This window comes from Martes martes, assembly GCF_963455335.1.
Source record: "Martes martes genome assembly, chromosome: 8".
Taxonomy (NCBI): Eukaryota; Metazoa; Chordata; class Mammalia; order Carnivora; family Mustelidae; genus Martes; species Martes martes.
The window spans coordinates 125,278,480-125,302,278 of record NC_137895.1 but is presented as its reverse complement, the minus strand read 5'-3'; the positions used below and the strand labels follow the sequence as shown (position 1 = coordinate 125,302,278).

The window sequence follows — 23,799 nt, the reverse complement described above, 5'->3', positions numbered from 1 at the left end:
GGATGCATGATCACCTACTTCTCTAAAGACATCTGTGTCCCCTTTAGCAGACATTCAGTGGGGCTTTCGAATGCCCACTTTTAGGAAGGAAGTTGGAGAGGGAAGGTGTCTTTGCCTTTGAATCCCTCCTACGAGACCCAGTGAGGCCAGGCAGGGCAGGAAGGTCAATACCGAGGAGCACGGGCAGCAGGGGTGAGGTCCAGACTCCCGAGATATTGGAGGTTATCCTAGTCTGAGTGACCAGAGTAAGAAGGTGTGAGGAAGTGGGAACGGTTTCTTGGATGCAAAGAAAATGAGAGATTCAAACAAGAAAGTCACAAGTGAGAAAAGGGGAGACTTTAGGGTGGACTTAACCACCTAGAGTGTCAGTAGTGACAGCTGGATACTGGGATGAATGGTCCTACCAGATCCCCTGCTCAGAGCCCTTTCTTGCCCACCACCCCAGGAGCTAAGCTGTTCTCAAAAATGGCTGAATGGGGGTGGAGGATGGACCAAATCAGAGTCTTTTGAGTAGCTAGTTTAGAATACACCTGCCCAGACTCCCCCCAAGGCATGCCACAGACAGCATGGTTTTGAGTGGATTGCTAGTGGAGAACAGGGGCTTTGAGCCAGCCACTCTGGAGATATGACTCCAGCACTTCCCCTTACTAGTCGTGGGACCTTTGCCCAGTGATGAACCCTCTCTTGTCCCCATCTCCTCATCCTATATTCCTATAAGGAAACCACTCAGGGAATGTAACAAAAATTCTTTTCATGACTGGAACCTAATTTGATTCAGAAGAAAATTTGAGCTCTCTTGTCCAACTCAGAAAAGAACCAGGTGAACAAAATACCTTTGAGGGTAATTCTAGGCATTAGCCTACTCTAAGGACATTAGAAGCATAGTATATATCCAGGCTGTTTTCACATCACTTAAAAGACTAGCAATTTGAGTTACGACGAATATATAATGTTGTCATCCTACTTATACCAGTTTCTTCCGAACATAAATGTGTTTGAAAGCTTGTGATGACTACACTTGATCTGGAACTCAGGAAACCGTGCCTCTAACCCGTCTCTTTCCTCCTACCCCCACCTCATCCCAACTGGAAGAATTCCTTGACCAGGAGCGCACCCCTTCCCAACGACTCTCAAGCACGCAGTGGGGCTCGATTCCACACTTCCTACGACAAAAGATACATCATCAAGACCATCACGAGTGAAGATGTGGCCGAAATGCACAACATCCTGAAGAAATACCACCAGGTAATTTATTTCCGTTTGAAACCCTTGCGAATGTTGACATTCACATGAATGATGACCAAGGCCAAAGATATAATTAGGAAATGAGAACACATTTGACAGAAAAATCTCCTCTAGCTGGGTTTATTAACATTCCCATGGCCAGCTTACTGATCGCTAACATTTAGGAATTCTTGTACTGTGAAAATCTGTATTTATATAATACTTTTCGTATTTATATAATACTATTTCATGTAAATACTCTTTTGCATAATGGTTTTGATGATTACCATTCTGAATTTAAAATCACTCGGTTGAAGATTTGGCAACGTTTTAGAAGTGTTTCGACCAGAAATACCTCCAAATCCTATCCTGCTTTCTCTGTCTCTTCCTGTCCCAGCCCCAAAGAGGGCCACCCCACTCTGAGAAAATTAGCCGATTTTAAGAAAGTTGGTGTTTGTCTATTTCCTGCCTCCTTTTCATCCCTCAGTGTTCTCCCTTCATAATCCCCTAGGAATAAGATGAAACTACCTGTGGGAGCAGTGATCTCTCTCTCTCCCTCCTTCCCTCTTTCTCTCCCTTTCCTTTTCTTTCTCTCAATCTCAATAAATTCCAACTCAAGTGTGCCTGGTAGAGCGCATGCGCCCAGGTCCCAGCTAGAGCTGTAAAAGGTCTTACTATGACATAAGAGCACGAAGTCCAGCGTCAGACACTCCTGAGTTCAAATCCCAGCCCTGTCACTTACTAACCATGTGACTTCTGGACTCCCAAGCCTCCGTTTCTTCATTTAGACAATGGAGGTAATAACGACAACTGACTCTGGAGGCTTGGAGGTTGGAGGTTAATAAGCAGGAGAAGGCACATCAGATACTCAGTATAGCATCTGCCATGCCCTGGCAGGTCGGTATACGGCATCGGCCACTGTCGTTGTCATCAGGTCACACAGGCATCTTGAGCAGTTGTGATCTTTGGCATGAATACGACCATTGCTTGCAACATCACAGCAGTCACCTTCAGAACTGGTATCTCTCTCTCTCTCTCTCTCTCTCTCTCTCTCTCTCTCTCACACACACACACACACACTTGCTTTTAGACTCCTGCTTCATTTTTTGACCTAAATAGCTCCAAATCCTCCTCACAGGTAAAGATTGGCTGTCACAGAGGATATTCAAAATAAAGTGCTGAGGGCCCCGCTTGTGTTACCCAAAGGATTCGGAAACATTATTAAGTCTCGGCCTCTCAAGGTGACTACTTTGCAGGCGGTGCTCGTTTGGATTTGTGAGCTCTGAGATGTCTGTTTAAAAGTCATCTTCCTTACTTTATGGTCACGTGTGATGCTCTGACATCACGGATTATTTCTTGGCAGTTGCTTTTTCTTCCTGTCTCTGCGAATGCGATCGATTGCATTTTGCTTGCAGTGAAATCTATTAAAAATCTTTGAGCTGTATTCTGTTTCTGGAAACTAGGAACTGCTCCTAATCTGTTCTCTAAAAACATTAGTCAGCCTCTAAATTCATTGAATATCTAAAAAATCTTTTGTAACATCTCTTCCTTTTGAAATTCGTTCTGTAGCACTTACGTTGTTGCCTAATACAAAGGACATTTTAAGATGGCAGGATAACACGAGTGAGGGTGAAAACACCAACGCACAGGCTTCTGAATGAATTGAATTACAAGATGGAACTTTTAACTATTCACCTTTTAAACTGTCTACTGTTTCATTTCTCCCCCTCTGGAACTTAATGTCATACTTAGACATTCTTTTTATTCTTTCTTTAAATATTCTCAGAACATTCAAAGCAAAGTAATACCTTAGTGACTGGTGAAAACATATTATTCTGATAGATGGCTACGATACCGTTCTAATAAAGTGTGACATGCAATTCAAACATCAACTTCCTGATGACAACTTTGAGTTCAGAATTTTTTGACTTTCCAGAAATCACTGTTTGAAACATTTTCTCTGGGGTAGTCACTGTAACCTCGCATGCAGATTTGACATGTCATCGGTATTCCATAAAATACATTGGGGATCAAAATAGATCTATTGACGTACTCCTGGGGCTTCCACAACGCTAAAGATTGCCTTTCGTTCCACTGCTAGAAAACAGTTATTTTCTTGCTATGTTCTTTACCCAGAAAAGTCTGTTATCCGACATCTAGCTTTTTATTTCTTATTAAAAATAGTATTTTAAATCTAATGTAAAGTATCTTAATGATTGAGAATCACCACTATTGGTGCAATTTATTTCAATGACATTAAGTTGAAAATCAGGAGACCTAGATCTTGGCTTGTTAAAAAATGGCTGCTTAGGTGATCTCTGAAGCTCAGTTTCCCCATGGATGTTTCGTTCATCCATTCATTCATGGATTTACCTTTGACCTAATACCAGAAAGGATATCAGGTGGCCTTCAAGGAAGTTTGAAACACAAGACATAGATGGCAAAAGAGGGAAGGAGGGGGCAAAGACATAAAATGGAGCCTGGGATGAGCTGAAAATGTCATGCCAGGATGCCGGCATGCTTGCTTGCATGAAGATGGGGAGTTTGAGTTTCCCAGGAACCAAAGCGGAAAGAGAAACCTGAGCAAGTCCATTACACAGCTGCTGTGCCTGAAGATACGAATGACTCGGTTGATCAGGAGGACTGGAACTGTTCTTGGCACTACGATCAGGCGGGGTTGTCTTGGTCTAAGGAGTACCCCACAGAGAGGACGTGTGATACAATCAGCATCATCCTTACAAATGCCCATGCAACACAGAATTTCACAGAACTTGAAAAGAAACTCATCAGTGCAGGCTGCTGAAACCACACGGATGCACAATTACACTTAGTCACCACGGTTGTGCAAGGGAGGATGCAGTTTGCCCGGGCTCCCTGACCCTCTGCCGGCCCGGCTTCCTCCAGGCAGGATTTGAATGTTCTCTCCAGGCCTCTCATGGACCACCTTCACACAGGGTGCTGGTGATGTGACGTGGTGGCGGGCTCAGCCTCGCCCATCCCCAGGTGTAGCTGTTGCACACGACCGGACACAGGCCTCATCACCTGTGATCCAGGAGAGGGCTCTCCAGGCTTCGAAGTTCTCTCAGTTATGCTCACAGGCATTTGAGATGCACATCAGGCCTTTCTTCCTTCTTACGAAGGCCTGGGCCAATTCAAGGACTTATGTTGAGTCTTACAAATTCTGTTTCCTGCTTCGGCAGCAACTGTCAGTTCTTCTCTTTCCTCTTGTTCTTTGCTGCTTTTACCCTCTGATATGCTGGGCTTTTGAACTGCCCGGTCTGGACAGGCAGAGAGGCTTCTTCCAACTGCCTGTCAATGGATGGGACCGGCTCTCAGAGAGGGTGTCTCCGGTGGAGCCAATGGCTGGACTTGCCAATGTTTGTGATTATTCTGTGGCCCTTTGGCTTCTCTTTTCCCTTCTCTTTGCTTTCATTGTTTTCGGTTTTGATGGAATATACCCAGAGCTGCAGCTATAGTCTGGAAGGTTAAAATCACCACAAGGCCAGTCTCTGGAGAAGTGGAACATTGCTAGATGTTTAAATAAATCCTTCCTGGGACTAAGCTCCTGATGAGCCAACCTCACCAGCGACACAGTGTGGTAGGTGGTTCAGACCTCAGACTCTGGAGCTGTCTGCTGCAGTTTTGCCCCTCACCAGCTGTGTGACCTTGGGCAAGTTACTTAACCTCTCTATGCCTGCTTCTCTGTCTATAAAATTTGGATAATAGTACTTCCTTCATTGGGTATTGTACTAATTAGGTGAGTTGATATTTACAACCTGCCCAACTTGGTGTATGGTGTAAATGCTCTATCAATGATTGAATAAGATCGAGACCGTTCTTCTCAGTTTCCTACCTCCCAGTGTTGAAATCATTAACTCTGTCAATCCACTAGGGGGCCTGGTTTCTGGTATCATGTGGCACTGTTGTAGAATTACGAAGATTCAAACCGTAAGGAGTTAGAATTTTCCCCAAACCCCCGCATCTTGCCTTAGTCTTTACTTCTGGCCCAAACCCTGCCATAATTTCCACTCAGCATCATCTCTCAGACCAAAGGAGAATTTCTATTAAGCAAAGCAAACATTTATAAGTCTCTTTTACTTTATTTGGTTTTCTCTTTTTTATATTTGGGAAAATAACCTTAAGTTTTGGTGTCACTACCATTTTCTTCAAATTTCTGTTAGGCTAGAACAAACTTGGGTCTTATAAATGATGATTATCAACTGATCAGTTCACCAGTATTAGAAGAACGTTTGAAAAGAAAATAATAGTCAAGAGCCTGCTTAAATGTCTTACTTCTCTTAAGATGATTTTTTCCCCCCACTGGCCTGAAATCATTGGGAGTTCTGACATCAGGTAGCTTCAGCTCTAACTGAAATTCTGGGTCAGTGTCAGTAAAATTTTAGAAGTTTTAGGAGAGGAAGCAAGTTTCTGTATACATCATTAAGAAATGTCTAAAAATATATCATTGGGAATGTCTTTTAAATTTTTGAGATAGAGGGTTTAAATTTACTTGTTTCTTATTTCAAAATGACTGAAACGATAAACTGCTAAGATCGATAAAGTAACCCCCAAATCCTTTTTTATCCTTTGCATTGGGAAACAACTAGAAACTTGAGCCGAATCTGAATGTCATGCCTAAACATCTGAATTCCTTGTTAAATAAGCTAGCTAGTACCTCACATCTCAGTAGATGATGTTATGGTGAATGTTGGACTCTTTGGAACCCTCTTTTTATCCTCCCATAAGGGACAGGGGTGTTGGCATTATCACTGGAAGAATGAGGTACCGTAAAAGCCAACAGCTAAAACAGCTGGGTGTTGCGCAGAAGGAGAAAAAGTTACATACGGCATCAGTGCTTCTCATACTTTGACTTTAGACACAACACCCGAGACCCAGGCAGAAATGCAGGTTCTCACTCAGAAGGTCTGTGGTGGCCCAACATGCCACGGCTCTAACCTGCTCCCAGGTGACGCTGATGAAGCTTATTAAGTGGCAGGGCACTATCTACTTTCTAGAGCTGGAGAAATAGTCTGATTCTGCTCCCGAGTTTTTGGTTCCCCATCTGGAGGAGAGGTCAATTAAAATTTGAAAAGTGGGTTAGAGTTTCAAGTCCAAGGAGTCCCCTGGAACTCTGCTACTACAGCTGAGCTCCCAGCAGGGCCTCTGCCCTCAGGAGCTACAGACGCATTCCTTGGCGTCTCTTCTAGAAACATCAGGAAGGCCTTTGCCATCTCCTGGGTCCCCAGGGAGCACCCCGCTGAGCTCCACTTTGCAGGCAGGGAGTGGCCGCTTGCTAATGGAATGATCGGAGCCCTCAGTTCCCAGCATCCTGCCCGTTCGTTCTCAGGTTTCTGGGGAGCTGCCCAGCCCGTTCACCAACACCCGCTGCCCGCAGCAGATTTCCTCCAGTGTCTGGAAATTCCGTCATCCTTTTCTCTTTATACACCGTCTGTCTCTTCTCATCTTTCCAACAGCTAGAATGTTCGCATTCTGGTCTCCACAGCTCGTCCGTCACTCTGCTTTCCCATTTGCTGTTTCTAGACATCCCTGCTCATGAGATTCCGGGGAAATTCCTCTGCTCTGCCAATCCCAGTTCTCTCCTCTACTGTCCTATTCTGTTGTCTCACCTGTCCAGTGGGTTTTTATTTTGGTAGTTCCGTTTTTGCTTATAGAAGTTCCATTTTTAAAAATCTGCCAGTTCATTCCTGATAATTCCTTGTTTTAGGTTCATCTCTGAAACTGCATCCTTTATTTTTTTAAATGTCTTATGCATGACTGTTCAAGCTCTGTTTCTGATGGCCCTAACCTCCGCCATTTCTGGGAACCTGACATTGTTGTCTCTTGGGCCTGCTGCCTCTCAGTCAGAGTGACCTTCCCAAGCAGAAACCCCCACAGTCTGGGGTCAAGACGTTGGCTAGGGATCAAACTTACCTATGTAGGGGAGAGGGAAGAAGCAGGGCTGGGCAGAAGGGCAGGGCACACCACCATGCAGGCCACCCAAGCTGTAGCCAACTGGTGGGGTGCTCTTGAGTGCTTCCCTCGGAATCTCCCACGATGGCCCAGGCTGACTGGGAGGTAGACCCGGAAGGAGCTGCCAGCAAGGCTGCGGACTGCACTCCACAGCTGGGCAGGAAGGCCTTCCCCAAAGGCAGCCATACTTGCCTTCTTGTGTTTGATGGTCTTGGTGAGCTCATTGCTTCAGCTCTAGAGGACTTCCGAGCTTACTTTAGGAAAGGTGTTGTCCGGAGAGTGTTATCTGTGCTGAAGAAAATGAACGGCGAGCACAACGTGTTTCTGTCAGAATCTAGCACCTCCCAGCTCCCTGGCCCCCCTGGCATACCTGCTTGAACTTCTGGCGTCCCAGCCCCGGTCACAAGCCACAGGGGGCGCAGCTCCTGACTGAAGGGCAAGGGGCTGGTTCTGGAACGCGCCTTCTTTGACAAGCTAACGCCTCCCCCAGGGTGCGGTTCTCGTGGAGGCCACGGCCTCTCAGATCTCCTTAGGGTGCTGCTGGAACAGCAATTCTGTGTTTTCATTGTGGTCAATGAATAAATGCCTTCTGCACTTACGATAGAATCGTTTTTACGCAGTCACTTCATCTTTAACAACCGTGGTGTTTCTGGGTCTTATTATGGTGTAACAAACAGGGGGAGCATCAGTGTTTTCCTTCAGGTATGTTCTATATATTCTGCATTATCTCAGCACTGAGAGTGTCTGTAAACACTACAGAGGAGTGTTTATTCCTTTTCAATCTGATTTTATCAATTTTAAGAAAAGCGGTAGTTTTGTATTTAGATTAGCTTAAATGTAATCATCCTTACATTCTTTTTTCACCTCAAAACTGTTTGAAACCAAGATAAATTCTATTAACTGATCCTTAAAGACCATTTTCCCAAAACACGAATTCAAGTTAAGTTTAGATTTATTTATTTGTTTGGTCCTTCTAAAGCAAAGCAATCCTTAATTTCAGGCTGTCTTTCTTTCCTTTCCTTTCTTTTCTTTCATGTCGTCGCAGTGCTCTATAAACATAGCCAGAGGCACAATAAGGATTACAGATAGTTTAACCTTTCAGAAACATTAAATGAAACAAGACTTTATATTGAAGGATTAATTTGATGCTATATTAAATTGTCACTTCAAACCTCTAAAAAAAATGAGTGAAACATGATAATAACAGCAATTTCCAAAAGCCAGAGCCCAGGCTCGCACTCCCAGGTGGAGATATAAATATTTATCCGTGGCAGTACATCACTTAGAATCCTCTCTGCCGAACCCTTCAGTCAGCTAGGAATCTCTTAATGGCTTTTCATTTTGCATGAGAAGAGCAACAAGGTGGGGATTCCTAATACTTATTATTCTTTTTGAGCGCTTAAGAATGAAGGGAACAGATCTTATGGCCGTTTCCTTGTGTCTGTTTTAGAAATTCTGATTTCACCACCTTCATTTATTCTGGTATGAGAGCTCTGGCCAACCCATGGCTGTGTGGGCCAAAGTTGTAAGGAAGACTTGTGAAGAGATAAAATTTGGTTTTATTGATTGCACCGTGGAATCGTTTACAAGTACCTTCTCAAAAGAAGACAAAAGAAAGTAAAAACTGGTAGTGTTGGCAGCACAACTTTTGGACGGAAGCACTGCCAGCAAACAGAAGTTTCTGAGCATCCTCTTGAGAAAAAACAGAAGCCACTGTTGAAGAACAGGTGACTTGAGGTATCCAGCCACGACAGTACAAGTGTGAAAGATACGTAGAACAATATCTAAAAATGCAAATGTAGGTGATGCAGTGAGTTTAACACTGAGAGTACGGACACTGGCCCCAAGAGTAACGGTTTTAGCTTCCTATACGAGCATAATAAGAATCGATGATAATCGAGTTGACCCTTCAGAGATTGGAGGGTCAATATTCAGTTCCGATTCAGATGGAAGCTCGTGTCATTGTGGGCTTGCAAGCATTTGAAAGCCACCAGTCCAGGCGCCAGACCAAGCTTCTCTGTTGGACGTGAGAGAAGAGCTTGGCTGCCGGTGACCTAGAGAGCCAGCCTTATGCCGCAGGTAGGAACGCGTCAGGAAAATGCCACACCCGTGTAGCCGCTGAAAGGCGCACTCTCCAGCACTGTGTACTTGCAGCCACGCTCTCATAAAAGAAGCATTTCTCTTGCCTGATGTGTGCTCTTCATTTCTGAGCCGCACATGGGTGATCAGCATTGCCAAACGTTTGGTCCATTTGTGGCCTTATCTCCCTCGGGACCTCAGAGTGGCAGAGGACAGAAGTTGCAGACTCATCTGAATTCTAGAAGGGAGTCTGCGAGGCTACTGTAGGCGCTACACCTGCTCTGTCTGTGGACTGAGATACGAATATGGCGGGCGGGGAATACCCATGTGTCTATGTCCTTTGCCAGTGGGGAAGGCCTGCCTTGGAGCCACATCAAGATGGGGGTTGAAAGTGAAAGAAATATTTATACCTTCCTTTAGGAGTCATCCTCAGGATTAAATTGTATTTCTTCATTCTTGTAGTCTGGAAGTGAAGCTTGTAGAAGGGAGGAAGCAAAGATTCCTTAGATTATCTTGTGGTCGAATCAACAGTGTTAAAAAAGAAATTGAGAGATGCCGAGGATGTTTTTCAATATTCAGAAAAAAAGAGAGTACTCCTGCCAAATACTTGGTTATTGAAGAAAGACATGATATCGTAGCCTTTGCAAACACCCCTTCTTATTTTGGAAGCATTTATATACGAGTTGTTTCATAAATTTCTCGAAGATATTTAAATTTTTTTTTTTTAATTTTATTTATTTATTTATTTATTTGACAGACAGATCACAAGTAGGCAGAGAGGCAGGCAGAGAGAGAAGGGAGGAAGCAGGCTCCCTGCTGAGCAGAGAGCCCCCATACGGGGCTCGATCCCAGGAGGCTGGGATCATGACCCGAGCTGAAGGCAGCGGCTTTAACCCACTGAGCCACCCAGGCGCCCCAGATATTTAAATTTTTAAGGGGAAGGTGCTCAGAGTTCTGATCCTAAAAGCAACATGAGAGAGAAATACAATTTTTTAGTGTTTCTTTTATATTTACAAGAATATTACCTCACTTTATAAGCAGATAAATATATACTACATACATTCGCAAAATTATTCATTTTTAGAAAGCTTTTGTTCTGTGGAGGTTCGTTGAAATTGAGAGTTCCCATCGTGCATTTAAAATCAAATGCATTTCTCAGCATTTTAGGGACACATCAGATGCTCTAGGAAGTCTCCCTCCCTCCCTCCCTGCTTCCTTTTCCACCCTTCACCCCAGGGTCTTGGTTTCATCTTGTTCCAGCTCAAGTCATGGGCAGTCAGTCCTCACCTCAGTCCTGTTTCCCCGGTCTTCATATTCTTCACAAAAACCTATGCCCTCATTACTATCATTACCCCTCTTCTCCAAATGCAGAGGCACAGAGAGGTTGAATAATTGACCGAGGGATGCACAGCTAGTGAGTGTGGACCTGGACCGAGAGGGCTCCTAGCCCCGTGATGTGGCTAAGTCATACCAAGGGCCCAGCTAAAGCTCTGGCTGTGAATTTACAGTCGCCCTGGATGTGGGATTACTGGGGTTACCCCGGTAGTTCACATGTGTGGTTTGCAGATGTGACCCCTGGCATCAGAGTTTGTGTGCAGCATTTCCAGGGACAGCTGGTGCAGAACCCAAGAGGGTGAACATTCAGGCCTCTGTGCCAGTCCCCCATGCAGTGACAGGCCACGCTAGAGTGGCAGTCCGCCAGCCCTGGCATCGCCAGAGCCAGTGGAATGTCCTTCTACTGTAATGAAACCGTGTCATCTTTTCCCGGAGCCCCTACCCAGAAATTCCATCAATGGGTGGCATTCTCTCTTCTGCGAAGTTTTGACCCATAAATGTTTTCTAAACCTTTGGCACCAAGTGTTGCTCATCAGTACTGGGATCTAATAGGATAGACTTGAATATGGGTTGTGGTCTCGTCCATATTTATAAACTTAGGGGCTTGAGTCTATTAAATCTGTATTTTTCAAGGTGTTTGTCTAAGAGCCTCATCGATGAGCCAGGCCTTTGAGAAGCAGCGCCTGTAGAAACTTGGAGATACAGATTGAATTGATCTCATTTTTATAGGCAGTAATTTATTTAGTCTTAAAGATAAAGGGGCTGTAGAATGTAATCTACGTGGCTGTTTTTCTGTGGGGGAAGAAAAACCCTTGTTGACGATTTCCTGTACAGTGTGCAGAAAGTTTCTTGATCCTTTTCATTACCTGAATAATATTATCCACTCGTTCCGAGGCACTCTGTGGCTTGGTACAGAGATTTTGATCAAAAAGACTTACTCTGGGGGTGCCTGGGTGGCTCAGTGGGTTAAGCAACTGCCTTCAGCTCAGGTCATGATCCCAGGGTCCTGGGATCGAGCCCTGCATCGGGCTCTCTGCTCAGCAGGGGGCCTGCTTCCCTCCCCCCCCCCCCGCCCTCTCTCTGCCTGCCTCTCTGCCTACTTGTGATCTCTGTCAAATAAATAAATAAAATCTTTAAAAAAAAAAAAGACTTACTCTGCTGCCAGGACTTGTAAGAGACAGGCCAAAATGAGAATAATCTGAGCATAAAGAGGGGTTGAGCAGCCAAACTGAAACCAGCATGGGACAGACGTGCTCTGTGAGCCTCCAGAGTTCCTACACACGGCCCGCCTCAGTGCAGAGGGCCAAGCAGATGGGGGTAACATTGAAGTTTCTTATGAGATTGTTGAATGAAAATAATCGTTACTATTATTACCGTCCTCTGCAGAGGGAGGAAGAGTGTAGCAGCACACAGGCCTGGCGCGAAGCAGGTTGACATACTAGTCCTCACAACTTTCCTTGCCGGTGGCAATTATGGTGCTCATTTTCCAAAAAATGAAACTAAAATGAAGAATGATCTGGTAACTTGCCCGAGATCCCACAGCTGGTACATGGAGGCACCAGGATGCACATGCATTCTTCCCGACTCACAAACCCACCTTCTTTTGACCATGCTCACGCAGTGTAGACCCCCCCTAGTCTCCGTGTTTTGAAGGCTCACCCAGCCACCTTTCTTCAGAGGTGAGGGACAACAACCCTTTTTCTTTCTTGAAGTCAGATGTGAGAAGTTTTGTTTTCAGCCAACGCCTCTTCACCGCCTGTTTTGTATTAGCAAACCTCACGTTAATTTACTGGGTTTTTTGAAAGGAGACAGAAAGAGAAAATGTTCCACTGATCTGACTTCAAATGAAGAACAAATTGAGATGAAACTCTGCTCAGGAAATGTAGCAAATTAAAACGTGTAGCTCAGTTATGGTCGGTGTGCTAGAAAAGACCAAGAGCGCCTTTAAAACCTGCCAGCACTGGGTGACAAGTGTCACACTCAGATACCGATGCTCTTCGTCTTTAATGACAAAAACTGAGGGCTTTGTTGACCTTTAAGATGGTTAAATATTATCAGAGTTGACTATTGACCGTGCTTACCACTAAAAAGTTTGAAAGGGCATTTTATTTTTATTTTTGTAAAATGCTCGTTGTAAAAATGGAAAAATTTAAGCGGTATAATTTACAAAAAGAGGGGGAGAAAGCAAAGTTACCCCAGATCCCACCATTACCACTTGGTGACCATTCTTCTAGGCTGCTCCCTGTAAATATGCACAACATGTGTGATTTTAACAATTTTTTACAATTTTGGAATCATGCTACTCATGCTATTCACACACCTGTCAAGGACAAAAAAGAGCTCTTTTGAAGTAGTCTCTCCCCTTTCATTTTAAAGAAAGGAAAACCCAACTTTCCTTTGCAGAGTGCAGGGGACCCATTTTATAAATACCAGCTTTCAAAGGAGATGTGTCTCCCTCTCGTGGCCCTTTCGAGGATGGTCATCAATGCTTCAAGACTTGCGTTGTGTTTTTGCAACCGTAATCACAAATGGCATCAAAGCTAGAACTTGTCCAACAGCCATGATGAAATCCCGCATGGGGCCAGAGCACCTCCGTCTGTGCGCGGAGCAGGAGCAAGCGCTGGGGTAGCGTGGCACCTTCCCTTCACGCTGCTGCTCTGGTGGGCAGAGTAGTTCAGTACATTAGTGTGGTGGGTGAAAAACAAAAATTAGGACTAGAGAGGACTGTCCCAGCTTCGAACGCTCAGCTCTCTCCACAGTTTCCTCTTTAGTCACAGCTTCAGGGCTGTGGTTTTCATAACGCTGTTAAAGGAGCTGATGTTAGTGGCCAAGTGACTCTCCCTCAGCCTCACAGAGTCATCACCCAGGCTTCTGGGGAGGAAGAGGGAGGCCCTCGGTAGAGTGTGATTTCCCTTTAGAGGAATTAGCAAATGGACCGATCACTTGCCCTCTTGTCTCACACTGTTATATCCAAGTTTTGACTTTACAAATTAGTTTGGGATGTTGGGAAAATATATCTCTTTAGAGATAAAGTTGAATTTTCTTATCTATGTGTACTTGGTGAACACAGATCCTGTGTCAGACAGTATAAACACGGTCATTTTCTGTAAACAGGACCTTAGTGGTTGGATGGTTTTACTTTGTCTAAAGGCCAAAGGCAGAAGAGTTATGCTTTACATCTAAATGAGCACCTTTTGATTGCATAATGTGTTCCTTTTTCTCTCTCCTCTGCAGTACATAGTAGAATGTCATGGGATCACCCTTCTTCCCCAGTTCTTGGGCATGTACCGGCTTAATGTGGATGGAGTTGAAATATACGTGATTGTTACAAGAAACGTGTTCAGTCACCGTTTATCTGTATATAGGAAATACGACTTAAAGGTGAGCTTTTTGTTCATTTTTATTAAGTAATTAAGCAACTGTTGTAATTGATCTTGCTAATCACTTAGGAGGTGCTCAGAGCTTAAAGCTACCAGGCAACTAAACTAGCAAATCTTGCCTTCGAGGGACTCAAGGATCACTTGCTAGCTTTACTGGAAGACTTTTGCACTTGTCAGGAGCAACGTGTCTGATTTTCAACGAGTTATTTATTGAACACCAGCTACGTTCCAGGCACTGTTTTGGTGCTGGGAATAGTAGGATGAACAAAATGGACCAAACCTGAGCCCAAGGAACTGACATTGTGGTGGGGACGGACAGACAATAAGTAAAAGCAGTGAGTAAATCCTGTAGCATAGTAAGAAGGGGTAAGTGCTGTGGATAGAAGTAAAGATGGGGAAGAATGGGGGGGGGGGGTGGATACAGCGTATACAGGGTGTTGGGGAAGGTTTCACTGGAAGCTGATATTGCAGCAGACCCAAAGAAAGAAGGTGTGAGCTGAGGGAAGGGCATTCCTGGCGGAGGATACAGGCCCTGGGACCGGCTATTACAAAGACTTTGGGTGAGAGGCACAGTGTAGGAATTCTGAGGGGAGTGAGCTGCGCTGAGTCTTTGGATCACTGACTTCAGGGGAGGATGTCCGTGTAGGGAGATGGCAGTCTGACCTGCCTGCCTGGCAAATCCAGCTTGGCCGTTTTTATAAATAAAGCTTTATTGGAACACTGCAGGGGCCAGTGTTTATGCATCACGTGTGGTGGTTTTGTGCTCTAATGGCAGAGTTGAGTAGCACCACAGAGACTGCTTTGAACCACAAAACCTAAAACATTTACCAGCTGACCCATTCAGAAAAAGTTTGCCACCCTTTGGTCTTTGCCAGTAGATCTCAGATTTTTTGATCTCAGACTCCTCCAGTCTTAAAAGAAGACCCCCGGTACAGCTGCTGTGGAAAACAGTATGAAAGTTCCTCAAAAAAACTAAAAATAGAATTGCCATATGATCTAGTAATTCCACTACTGGGTATTTACCCAGAGAATACAAAGACACTAATTTGAAAAGATACCACACGCATGCCTGTGTTTATTGCAGCATTATTTACAGTAGCCAAATTATGGAAGCAACCCAAGTGTCCTTTGATTGGTGAATGGATAAAGAAGATACATGTATGTGTATACACACATGCATATATAATGGAATATTACACAGCCATTAAAAAGAACAAACTCTTGCCATTTATAATGACATGGGTGGATATAGAGGATATGATGCTAGGTGAAGTAGGTCAGGGAAGGACAAATACCATATCAATTCAATCATGTGGAATTTAAAAAGCAGAGCAAATCAACGAATTTTAAAAGAGACAAAACAAACAAAAACAAAAACCCATGCTCTTAAGTTTAGAGAACAAACTGATGGTTATCAGAGGGGAGGTCGGTGGGGGATAGTAAAATAGGTGGAGGGGATTAGGAGTGCATCCTGTTGAATACTGAGTAATGTATAGAATTGTTGAATCATTTTATTGTATACCTGAAATTAATATGACATTGTATGCTGGTTATGTTGAAATTAAAATTTTTAAAAAAGAGGACTCCCAAAAGCTTTTGGTTATATAGGTTGTATCTACTGCTATTTACATTGTTAGAAATTAAAATAAAAAATTTTTAAATGCTTACTTTATTTACAACTTTAAAAATCATTACGTTAACATATTTTTATGAAAAATAGGTGTTTCTTACAAGTAAAAAAATTTAGTGAGACAGGTGGCCTTTTCTTTTCCTTTACATTTTTTAAAATCTCCCTAATATATGATTTAATATGAGACAGTTGGAATGTCCTATCTCGTTGTGCTGTCCTTTGCAATGTTATGTGATTGAAGTATATGAAGAAAGACCTTACACAGATACATAGTTGGAAAATGGGAGGGTGAGTGTTTCAATAACTTTTTCAGAAATTTATGGATATTCTTCCTTGATATTATGCTAAAACCTAACAAAAGGTGATTTCTCAAAGCTTAGTGGAATCAGAAATCACATCAGTGAACTTGCTGTACTTATTTCATTAAAACCCACTGGTCTGTTTACAAGCTTTGATCATTTGAAACAGATGAGTTCATTGAGTTATATGGTCTTCCAAATATGAACATATCTCATTATGCGATATTGAGACATCACATTAATATCACCACAAGTCTCATCTGAGAAGTCTTTAAGTACCGAGAAGCTCTCATGCTCACGGTGGTGGACTCCGGTTAATAAAAACTCTGATTTCCACTTGAAAGCCCAAATTTTACCACTGGCAACCAGCCCTGTGAGCTGTTTTCTGTGAAATGCCAGCACACAGCTCCCCCGCACGTAGCCGAGCCCCACTCGGCTCGTTATTATTGAGCAAATATCTACCAAATGCCCAGATCTGAGTAAAGAGATTGCCAGTTGTTCTTTCAGGTAAAAATGTTTTAATGAAAAATGTGGCTAGTTGAGCTCATAACTCAAATCATCACAAAAATGACTTTTCTTATAGCATTCCATCTTCATAAACAAAAGCGTTCTATACATATTCCCACAAGGAATATTGAAGAGATGTGTACTCCGTGGTCAAGATTTACTAATTTTATTGTTTCATCAAGGACAGTTTTAGACATTTATATATAATGTATATTTTATATGTATTTTATGACAAACTCTATTAGTACCATTTGGAGCCACTGGATTTGTGCTAAGCTGCCAGCGGTTTTACCCACTATTGTTTTTGTAACATCCATGCAAATATCAAGACAGTGAAAAAAGGCTGATAATGTCTCAATATCATTAGAAAGGTGGTTTTGATTTTGCAGAACTCTGAAGGAGTCTTGGGACCCCAGGATGCTGAGCACACTTTAAGAATAGTAGTCTAAGGGAGGAATTTTGGGTTTAGGTTTATCTCCTTCTCTCTGGAATTCAGATAAACTGTATAAGCTTCCCAGATCCAGCCTTGCTCTGTTTTGCCTCCAAGTTGAGGCCGTTTTGTCCCCTGGAATCACCCCTGGTGGAAATTCCAGCCACTCTCCAAGGCTCTTGGATACCATCTCTCTCATGAAGCCTTTGCAATGCTGCTTAGAGGAAGGACTCTGTGGAGCATTACGGGACTTTGTTCACTGGTCTGACTCCCCCACAGAATCAGCCAGAGAGAACTCTGAAGCCTGTCCTGGTTTTATCACTTGTTAGCAGTGGGTGGGTTGCTGAACTTTTATAGAAACTCTAAGGGATAATTATACCTACCTTTGCTGGGTTGTTATGAGGATTCAATTACACACACACACACAAACACACATACACACACACACACACACACACACACACGTATGTCATGCCCGGCATAACGTGTGGCCTATGGGAACTGGTCATTGAATTTGCGTAGTGACTTATCCATTCTACTAGTAAGTGCCTTAAAGGCAAATTTTTGGTCCTTTTTCTTTTTTATGCCCCTAAGATAGTGTTTCGTTCAAGCAAGCATCTAGGAAACATATCTTGATGTAAATTATACTTCTAGACTGGATAGTATAGTTTTAATTTGCCTCAGACTTCCTTAATTTCATCTCCAGTTTTTAGTTTGTAGAATAAATTCTCTTCTTGCCAGTACTTTCGGTTGTGATGGAACCTGGACATCTGGCATCATTTCATGGCTCAAACTCTTGGCCTTGATTTACTAATCTTATTTTCTGTTTCTGTTTGAGTTTTTATTTTGAATTCATTTAAATTTGGGTGAGCTCCGGACACCTCCCCACCCCCACACTCTAGGCTAATGATCTGCATTTACATGGAGATGAAGCTTCACAGAGAATCAGAAGCAGGGTAAATTTTGCTGCAGGAGGGAAAACACACAGGGACCAGAAACTTGGCTAGAGATAAAAAGAGGAATAAGTAGTTTCTTCCTCTGACCAGGAGCACAGACACTGCTCAAATATTGCAACTATCCCGTCTTTTTTTTTTTTTTTTTTAATCTGGAAACATTTTGTTAGAAATCATTGTGTAAAGGAAGATGTTTGTGGTCTGTATTCAAAAATCCCTTTAAAAAAAGGGAAACGGACCATAACAAGTGGGAGCTGCTGGGTTTGGTGGGGGGGGGTGCTGTGGTTGTGCAACGGGACCACACATTTCCCCTCGTGAACAATTTACACTGTCCCTCATCACTTCGTGGATCAGCTTTCTGCCCCTCTGATGCATCCCCCAGAAACTCAGAGCATTTCCCCGGGGCTGACAGCAGGTCTCTGGGGATGCTGACCACCAGGGGGATGGAACATTGACCTGTGAGGGTGGAGGTTGCAGGGGGACTCTCTTCATAGTCGGCTAATGCACAGCTTCCAGGGCAATAAATGCCCATCTAAGAGGTGGTCAGGGAAGCGCGTCACTCTGCTGACCTGGGCTTACTGGGGTGGCCAGTGCTATGGGGGAGGGGAGAGTGGTGATGCAGTCGTGATCCTTCTCCAGCCATTTATTTGGGGAGTGCAGGCATTGCTGTGTGAGATACGGTGAGGAGCACAAAGAAGAAATTGTTCTTGTTGTTATTGACATTGCTGGGGATCCCAATCTTCCAGACAAGGGGACCTTTCTCTTCTTGAGCTCTACCGCATGCCCCTGTTGGCTTCTGGGTGGGCTTGGGTCTTCTCGGACAACCTCAGAGCTCTGAGGTGTGTGTGGCTTTGAAAACCAGTGTGGAAGAGTAGAGTTATGCAGATCAAGAAGCGTGTTTTCTTCCCCTTGATACCTTTGTGCTTTGCTCAGCCTAATGCCTGGCACAAAGGCGGGTGCAAGTAAATGTATGTCTGAAGGGATTCCCAGAGCGAAGAGAGAGGAAGGGCCCACATGGTCTAACTCAGAGTGGTGAGGACATGTCCATCAGTAACCCTGAAACAGGAGAAGGGCAGGCAGAGGGCCAGGACGGGCCCACGTCTAGAAGATATAATGGGGGGAAGGAGGCATTTAGTGCCCGGGTAGCTACTGCAGCCACAAGTGGCCCACATCGCCTTTGAAGAGGTAAGGCCAACCATTTCTGGAATTGAGGCAAGAAACAGAGCATGGTTTTGATCTGGTGTTAATAAGTTATCCTTCAGGGGGCACCTGTCAGTTAAGTGTCTGACTCTTGATTTTTGGCTCAGGTTGTGACTTTAGGGTCGTGAGATCGAGTCCCTGCTTTGGGTTCGGTGCTGGGCATGGAGCCTGCATAAGATTCTCTCTCTTCCTCTCCCTCTGCAACCCCCCACCCCCACCTTTTTTATGCTCTCTTAAAAAAAAAAAATCATTAAAAAAACAAACATTACTGTTTAAGTGATTGTTGGGTTTTCTGATTTCCAGCAGGGACACAAGAACCAGGGAGAATCTGGCTCAGGTGACAAGCTAGGGAAAGGGTTGGAGACGAGCCAGCAGGAATGTCTGTAGAGGGGAGAGCGCCCTTGGGGCAGCGTTGTGACGAAGGAGGGGACAGAGCTCCCTCCGGGCACGGTGCCAGGGCCAAGGGGGCACTTGTTTATTTCTGCGCTCTGGCCTGACACATTTGCGTATTTTCCACCGGTGACACCCGATGTTTTCATGATGATCTTTGTGTTTCAGGGCTCCACTGTGGCCAGAGAAGCCAGCGACAAGGAAAAGGTGAGTACCCTGACTCGTTCCCGCCGCGGTCCTCTCCGGTCCACTCTTCCTCTCCCACCTTCCCGCGGCGGTTCTCCTGTCTCCTCCGCCGCGCCAGTGACAAGCACGGCACTGACCTGAGAAGGCTCCTGCCTTGAGCTCCCCCACGCTCTCTGTTGGGCACTGAAGTAGTTCTGTTAGTTTTATGTGTGGTTGAAAGAAACATTCCGCATGCGACATGGTCTTGAAAGCACAGTCACCTGTGCGGTTACGGGATCCGGATGCGACTCCCGGTCAGCCCCCAGGGTCCTCACGCCGGTTGCCCCCTCAATGGGCGAGTTTTTTGACCAAACTGTAGAAAGCAGGGCTCAGGATTTTTGTTTCTGTTTTGTCTTTAAATTATGAGTTTATATTATTTTTTTTAATATTTTATTTATTTATTTGACAGAGAGAGATCACAAGTAGGCAGAGAGGCAGGCAGAGATAGAGGGAGGAAGCAGGCTCCCTGCCAAGCAGAGAGCCCGATGCGGGGCTCGATCCCAGGACCCTGAGACCATGACCCGAGCCGAAGGCAGAGGCTTTAACCCACTGAGCCACCCAGGCGCCCCATGTTTATATTATTTTTTAAAGATTTTATTTATTTGACAGAGAGAGAGAGAAGTAGGCAGAGCAGTAGGCAGAGGGAAAGGGAGAAACAGGCTCTCTGCTGAGCAGGGAGCCCAACATGGGGCTCAATCCCAGGACCCTGGGATCATGACCTGAGCCGAAGGCAGATGCTTAACTGACTGAGCCATCCAGGCACCTCTAAATTATTATTTTAGAATGTTCTCTTCTTGTCTTGATTTGAATTTTAAAATTTTGGAAATTTCCTGTTCTTTATTCACTCAGAAGTATTTGTAAATTTTTTTCATGGTTACCATCCTAGCTTCAGGGGCTAAAATAAGGAACCACGCAACACATCTAGCAGGCAACATAGACATTAAAATAGGCAATGAGTTATCGTGTGATAAGCATTTTAATAGAGAGCATGTACACCTGACTCATGCTCGGGGGGTCAGGGAGGGGCTTCCTGGGGGAGGTGATGTTTGGAACCCTGAAGGACAAGGAAGAGCTAGCTGGAGGGAAAGGTGAGACAGAGCACCCTGGGCATGGGGGCAGAGGGGGAGCACTTGGCGCTTTAACTAGAGGGTGACATAAGCCGCACCAGTTGGAAAGGCTGTTGAAATAACCCGGATAGAGTGGTGTCCTGAGTTAGGTTGGTGGAAGAGGATCGGTTCTAGGGAGATTTGGGAAGAAGAAGCCACAGAAGATTCAATATGGGAGGTGAACAGTGCCAGGGAGTGTGTGCGGAGGCAGGGAGGGGTTCAGAAGGACTCCCGTATGTCTGGTTTGGACCGTCGGGAGGGTGTTGGTTCCACTCACTGAAAGAGGGAGCAGAGGGAGAGGAGGGGTTCAAAAAGTCAGTGTGGCACTAGAGCAGACATGGTCAGTAGGTATGAAGGCTCCAGGGAGGGTTTCAGCTGGGAAAAAAAGGGCTTGGAAAACCTCACAGGAAGGATGATCAGCAAAGACAGGGAAGTGGCTGAGGCCACCCAGGATGAGTATATGGAACAGAAGAGAAGTATGTCTAGAACAGCCCAGAAGAACTTCATCACTGAAGGAGTGGGTGGAAGGAGAGAGTCCTGCAAAAGATCAGCCAAAGAGACAGGAGACGAGCAGATGAGCCAGGAAAGTTCAGGTCATCAGACATTTCAGACATTCTCTTCAGACATTTATGGAGTATCTCTTGTGAGCAAGCATTTCTCCAAACGCTGTGAGAAACACTGCCTTGAGTAATGCCCCTGGTCTTGGGAGACTTGCCCTCTAGTTGTAGTCCAGAAACCAGAGGAACAGAACTGTCCCAGAATCAGAAACTTCTGCAAGGTCAAGTAGCATGAGGACTGAGGCAATTATCTGTTGGACTCAGCACCAGGGAACTCTCTGGTGACCTTGTCCGTGACGGTGGGTGGAGCAGAAGCCGGGTCACAGTGGGTGAAGAAGTGAGGAATGGAAAAGGAAATGGTGGATCCTTCTCTGACCATTTGTACTTTTACTGTGCACTAGTGAATGTATTTTTACACTTCTAATCTCCACATAAATAACCCTGAAGTCACCAGCTTTGGCCAAAAGTTTGGAGAAACAATGGACTGCCAACTTCCATGTTGCTATGACTAAATGTTTGTCCATGTGCCCAAGACCCAAGCGAGTATTTAGGTTTTACTCCATGAGAAACTCAGAGGTTTAGTAGGATTGGGATTTTTCTCTTAGGAGAAAATATGGGGACTGTTCGAAGAGCCCCACAGACTTTTCGGCCTCCTAACAGGAAGCCAGCCCCTGAGTAAGAACTATGGTGGTGGTGACAGCTTCTGCTCCAGGCTGGTGGCTCTGTCCCAAGTCCCTTGAGACAATGGCTAGCAGATCCCAGTCTTTTCCCCCAATTCTGTTCATTTTCATTTCTTGAGTTTTGATCACCAGGGGCATGGTCTGCTCTGACAAAAAACATTGCCAAGATAGACAGAGGCCATGGGGTTGTTGCTGCTGAAGCCAAAATCATGAAACAAGTCCATGTGTGAAGGAAAGCCATGAGTATTGGACATCCTTGACACTGTACTGTTTCATCAGATAACAGACCATCCGGTTGCCTGTCCCTCCTTCCACTGTTCTGCCTGCAGGACCACACGGTTTCCAGAAACCTGTGGCATTCACATTTCCACTGCCCACCTCACCCCACAAGCTGAGCCCTTTATTGGCATAGTTTTCTGTGAAAAGAATGAAATTACAGAATTTGTCTAATAGAAAACCACTTTTCTGAGGAGACTACCTAGGATGCTTTTATCCTGTACTGAGTTGTTCCTCAAAACATCTCCCCTGGAGGTGGGCTTAGAGAAGTCAGCCATGGGAAGGACCTTCCCCACCTCACGACACGACAGTTGGGAGACCCACGAGCTTCAGTTCCGAGCACCTTCACACAGTCAGTGGCAGAGGTGAAACCTTACCTTCATCTGGAGATTATTTTTTTTACTATGAATTGTGGTGTCTTGGGATTTAGAAAGGTCAGTAGTAATACCTGATATTTGTTGAGTGTATACTACGTGCCAGAGTGTGTTTTACATTTTACATGACTCAAGCCGTCTCATCCTTCCAGCCATCTTACGAGGTCGCGCCATTATTACTTCCTTTGAGTAAACGAGCTTGGTTCACAGACAGGTGAACCAGAGCCCCCGACTTACGACGTGGTGCGGCCAGGCTTCTAGCCCAGGGCTCATGTTTCTAACTGCTGTGCTGTTGCCCTCCGAATGTCTGGCATGTCTCAGTCTCCTTTTTTAACAGGACCTATTACCAAAAACGCGTAGCAATCCCGTGAATCATGAAGCATTCCTGCATCGACAAAAACAATGTTTTGGAGTTAAATATGGTACGAGAGCAGTTCATTCCGAGTCTTGGTTTAAAAATTTTCAGAAGTTGTGAAATAAATCGTTTGGTTTCCTACTGTGTTGGCAAAACAACCAATTCGCATTTCCTCCATTTGGGGCTTTTGGCGTGTTTGTAACTATGGTCGACCGTATCTCACACTGGGTAAACATTAAAGTCGTCTACACCATGGCCCTGAGGAAGAATCCAGTGCTCTCTGCCTCCTTCTGGGCTCTGGGTTAGTGATAGCTCTACTTCCAGAAGGAGCAGCTCCAAAAGGCCACCCACCTGCCCTTCTAGTTTACAGGAGCTTCCCGGGCAGAGGCAAGAGGAAATACCTTATAGATAAGGAAGTAAAAGTCATTAAAATTTGTAATCGATGGAGACTCCGCCTGCCTCTGTGGGTACAAGGGAATCGAGGCTCTGACACAGCAGCGGGTTTGTAATCTGGCTGCAACTGAACTGTAATACGTAAAAATAAATGAAATGTATATAATGGAGCTGAACTCTTAAAAACATTGGGGTTTTTTAAGTTCTAAAAAAATTTCTTTGCCTTTCTCTTTCTGTCAATTTTCAGGTTTTCTTTCCATGAGCAGTTAACATTTTTCATCTTCCAAGATGCTATTCTTTGTCTCCACAAATAAAACCATAATGTTATCAAAACAATCGCTCTTCTCTCTGGGTAGAACCATTGGAGGAAGGCTAAAAATATTTCTTTTCTACATTTTCGCCTTTTATGAATGAAGTCGCACGATCTGCCAAAAAT

General features: G+C 44.5%; 1 protein-coding gene across 1 annotated transcript in view; it reads left to right on the top strand.

The window, feature by feature from the left end:
- PIP4K2A (phosphatidylinositol-5-phosphate 4-kinase type 2 alpha) overlaps nt 1-23,799 on the top strand; it is a 171,956-nt gene that overhangs the window by 121,771 nt on the left and 26,386 nt on the right. Inside the window, exons 4-6 of the mRNA XM_080810658.1 lie at nt 1,093-1,245; nt 13,843-13,989; nt 19,566-19,604. Of these exons, the coding sequence (XP_080666784.1) occupies nt 1,093-1,245; nt 13,843-13,989; nt 19,566-19,604 (339 nt within the window). The remainder of the gene's footprint in view (nt 1-1,092; nt 1,246-13,842; nt 13,990-19,565; nt 19,605-23,799) is intronic.